General features: G+C 37.9%; 1 protein-coding gene across 3 annotated transcripts in view; it reads right to left on the bottom strand.

The window, feature by feature from the left end:
* DENND6A (DENN domain containing 6A) overlaps positions 1-4,559 on the bottom strand; it is a 52,436-nt gene that overhangs the window by 12,298 nt on the left and 35,579 nt on the right. For all 3 annotated transcript variants that reach the window (XM_081159228.1, XM_081159230.1, XM_081159229.1), the window contains exons 10-12: positions 3,736-3,858; positions 2,660-2,755; positions 465-559 (exon numbers count right to left, since the gene is read on the bottom strand). In XM_081159228.1, the coding sequence (XP_081015354.1) occupies positions 465-559; positions 2,660-2,755; positions 3,736-3,858 (314 nt within the window). The remainder of the gene's footprint in view (positions 1-464; positions 560-2,659; positions 2,756-3,735; positions 3,859-4,559) is intronic.

Below are 4,559 nucleotides of genomic sequence, written 5' to 3'. Positions count from 1 at the left end.
ATATATATCTTATTTTCTCAAGGAAAGCACAACCCTTTGATTACTTCTTTAATCAATACCAGTACCACAGAAATGTATACTTGTTTTGAGACCTAACCGAGAATTTTATGCCAAGGTGAATAATTTGAGCTTCTCTATGGTTTTATTTAAGTGTTGGAAATCCCTTTTTAATTGGGCTATCCATATATAAAAAGCAGCTCACATTTTTGAAGTTTCACTTTGCTATCCTTCATTCTGTTTATAACACTAAGTACATTTTTTGTTAGGAGGAACGATGGGTTACACCTGTATATTTTAGTGAGCAGTTATGTTCTTCTCCAAAGGCCCTTATTCAGGTTGCTTCAAAGAAGATTGCCATCAACATAATGAAAAAGTAACTAAAAAATGAAAACAAAGAGCTGAAGAAATAAACCTGCTCAGCCACATTACGCACTAAAAAGCAGAACACCGAGTTTATACCTTACCTGCTGGTTTAAGGTCTCCTATTCGAATAATGTGTGGCCAGTGCTGAAGTGTTTTTGCAAAAAAGGGGTTGGTTACTCCTAATATGACTGAGGGCCTACATAAAAACAAACAAAACAAAAGTGAGAAAAAGATGAATGTTCCATCACTGAAGAATAGTTTACAATTTCTTTTGAGTGACCCATAAATAGATTATCTTTTCCTTCATTCAATGTTAGCCCGGCCGGGCGTGGCTCAGTGGTTGAGCATCAATCTAGGATCCAGGCGATCGGGGTTAGATTCCTGGTCACGGCACATGCCCGGGTTGCGGGTTCGACCCCCAGCTGAGGGCATGCAGGGGGCAGCCAATCAATGACTCTCTCATCATTGATGTTTCTCTCTCTCCCCCTCTCCTTTCCTCTCTCTGAAATCAATAAAGATATATATATTTTTTAAAAGTTAAAAATAAAATAAAATAAAACAAAAGCACACAGTTAAAAAGTATACATACTAAATTATGATGCCAGAAATTATAAAACAGTGAAGTGGTATAAAATGTGCAATAATTACAAAGGAGACACTATGTCTACCAGGGGATTAAAGGATAGCCTCATCAAAGAGATGACATTTGCACAAAGATATGAAAGATGAGTAGGAGTTCTTTGCCAAATGGATAAGGGTGGTAAAAGGTGATACAGAAGAATGAATTGTATGTGCAAAGCTATAAAGTGAGATCAGATCATGATCTGTTTGTAAAACTACAAATAGTTCAGCATTTCTAGAGCACAAAGCAGAAAGGATAAACAGAAATAAAAGTAGTTGGACAGATGCTGGCCAGATCATTAAGTACCAAGTTAATATGCTAAGAAGTTTAGATGTTTTCTTGTAGACAAATGAAAGCTTCTAGAGAACTGAGTAGAGGAATGCCACATGAATGAAAATGTACTTACTGGAAAGGGAAAATTTAGAAGATACCTTTTAAGGGGAAGAGGTTTGTGGAAAAGCAACAGCAAATATGAAAAAGAGACAGGAGGACTGGGAAGAGAGCTTTGGAAAGAAAATAACAAATGTTATGAGCACTATTTTAGGGTGTTGGATCAACAGAATTTGGTTAAACTTGATGTGCACCATATGAAGAGGGAGAAATTTATGACAATTTAGGTTTTGATAACTAAGCAAAAAGTAGTACCATTCATGAAAATAGTGAGAGGTCTGGGATTAGAGAAGACAAAAGAGGAGATAAAAAAATTAAGTTTGAACATGTTTTGTTTTAGGTGACAGTAAGATGTCCAAGCAGCAGTGTGGTTAAAAAAATAAATAAAACCTGGCCATCTAGGTCTGGACCTTCTAAAGATCTTGGCTAGGAGAATAAATTTCACTCATCAGTATATAGGTGTTAACAGAAGCTGTGAGTACAGGTAAGACTGTAGAGAAAGAATTATCAGTCTGAAATCAGAACCCAGAACACAACACTGAAGAACACCAACATCTAAGGGGTTGGAAGAGAAAGAAAAATCTGCACAGGAGAGTGAGATGCACCACCAGACAGCCAGGTAAAAGTGGTATCAAGGATTAAAATATTTTCAAGGTCAACAGCTTAAATGTTATAAGAAAGGGAAAGCGGGAAAAATGGAGCAATACGGAAACCACTGGGTCAAGCAGCGAGAAGGGGCTTACTGACTTCGGCAAGAACAACTTCAGCGGAGATGAAGAAACCAACCTACGACAGCCTGAGAAGCAACCAGGAAATCAAGAAATGGAGACAGTAAGTGGAGATTCTAGAAACTCAGCTATGAAAAGAAGGTAAGTAAGAGAGCCAGAGCTGAAAGGGGAAAGGTAAGATAATTTTCCCCCTTTACAGACTTGGAAGGATTTTCATGTTTATATGCTGACTCAATGAAGGGGAAGAAGGAAAGGAAGTTACAGAGCAAGAAGAGATAGCTGATGACATAAGAGGTACTAAAGTATGAAAAGAAGACAGAACTGAAAGTACAGCTGGATGGCTATTAATGACAATATAATTCCCACTAATAAAATAAATCATTCAAAGAAAGTAAGACACCGACTCTTGAAATATGAACCAGCAACTCCTTAATCCTTCCTTTAGAAAATCAATCTGCCAATAAGTTCAAAATTTAAACTTTTAAATTATTACCAAAAATGATTCTACAGTTGTAAAGGTAATAATTGCTTAATAAAAGTTACTTTGTTTACTTACGGGGCTTGCGTACGGGTGGTATATTCTTTGAATTCACTATCATGAATAGTGAAATAAGGTCGGAAATCACTGAAGTACTTCAATGGAGAAATACAGCTGGGGGGCAAGAAGAGCATGTAAAACAACGACACAGAAATTACAGGCTCTGCTCAATGAGCATAAAACATCCATATACACAGTATACCCCCAATGGGATAATGTACTATTTCAATAAACGGCAAACTTGTTTCAGGTAACTAGAAAGCAAATGGAAATACATAATGTGAAATGGCGTATTCAAAGAACACTGGACTTGGGGCAGAAGATAGGGTGAAATTTTGGTTCTGTCGTTCACTAATTATATGCCTTTTCCTGGACACTGACCACTCACGCTACTAAAACTTGTCAGGTACCAACTTTGTGTAAGTCGGCAATTTTCAACCTTTTTCATCTCGTGGCACACATAAACTAATTACTAAAATTCTGTGGCATACCAAAAAATATATGTTTTGCTGATCTGACAAAAATAAAAAGATATAATTTTTTTTTAATTATTAAGAAAAAGTTTATTTAGAAAGTTACAGAGGTAGTAGAAGTGAGCCAGCTGGGCTGCAGCTCAGGAAACAAGTTAAAGAAGCAAAAGAAAGGCGCTTGAAGCTTAGGAGAGGGAAAGGCAATGGTAACATGACTGGGAGGAAAGGGGGGATGTGCGGGAGTGCCCGAGAGGGAGAATGCTGGTATAATTTTGATTCACTCACACCAAATGGCAATAGTTGTGTTGGCTGTTGTCACTTTTTTATTTGACAATCTAAGGGTAAAAAGGTCAGTGCCCCTGACTAAATAGTCAGGTATTGTGTGTTTTAAAAATTCTTGTGGCACACCAGTTGAAAATCACTGCTGTAAGTAAATGAATATGCTTCTTGCTTGGAAAAACCAGAACATGGTTCCAGACTTCATGAAGCCTGAATTAATTTTCTCATCCATAAAATGGTGCTATAATGAACACTTCTTTGTGTGGATCAAAGCAACAATTGTACAAACATATAACAGACAGGAAAGTGCTGCAACTATTACCATTATGAAACAAATATACTCACTTAACAAGTGCCAATACAGTCTCCGAAGACTCTGAAGGCGACGGTGCCATGACCACAAGGGGCTCCCCCAACAGCACCAGCTCCCAAAGCATCTGACTATGAAAGAAAACTGGGAACAAACACCTGAAAGGTGTTTACACAGTAAAAACACTGTTATTTATCCAACTTGTTAAGTTCCCATATAACAATTCTAAAAACTTCACATTAAGCCTGGCTGCTGTGGCTCAGCTGGCTGGGTGTATCCCTGCACCGAAAGGTTGCTGGTTCAATTCCCAGTCAGGGCACCTGCCTGGGTTGTGGCCTCGATCCTCGACAGAGGGAGTGCAGGAGGCAGTTGATCGATGTTATGCTCTCACTTTGACGTTTCTCTCTCCCCCTCTCCCTTCCTCTCTCTCTAAAAAAAAATCAATAAGTCTTAAAAAAAAGCCTGAAACATCTTACACCAGAAAGCGAGAAAAGTGTTTAAAGAATAACAAGAACATGTCAAAAAAACAGAGGCCAGATGAAATGGTTCTCACTGGTCAAACTGGAGATAATTTGAAGATCAAAACAGATGACAATAATGGATTTTAATAACCTGTTGAATAAAACAAGAAACTGACAGTCTACACATATACATGTAAATAGTGTGATGTTTAAAAATATTTCTACAAATTTATTGACACTCCTTTTAAAACACAGAGCCTAATTACCCCCCTTAGGTGTGGGCTGCAGTAGTAGCTCACAGAGAATGAACAGAATAAGGTAAACAGACACTGTGCAACTTTGAAGGCTAGGCTGTAAGAGTCACTGTGGCTTCGGCCTTCTTTTAGATTACCTGCTGA

Source organism: Miniopterus schreibersii, assembly GCF_964146895.1.
Source record: "Miniopterus schreibersii genome assembly, chromosome: 15".
Taxonomy (NCBI): Eukaryota; Metazoa; Chordata; class Mammalia; order Chiroptera; family Miniopteridae; genus Miniopterus; species Miniopterus schreibersii.
The sequence above is the reverse complement of the archived record's forward strand: the minus strand, read 5'-3'. Positions and strand labels throughout refer to the sequence as shown.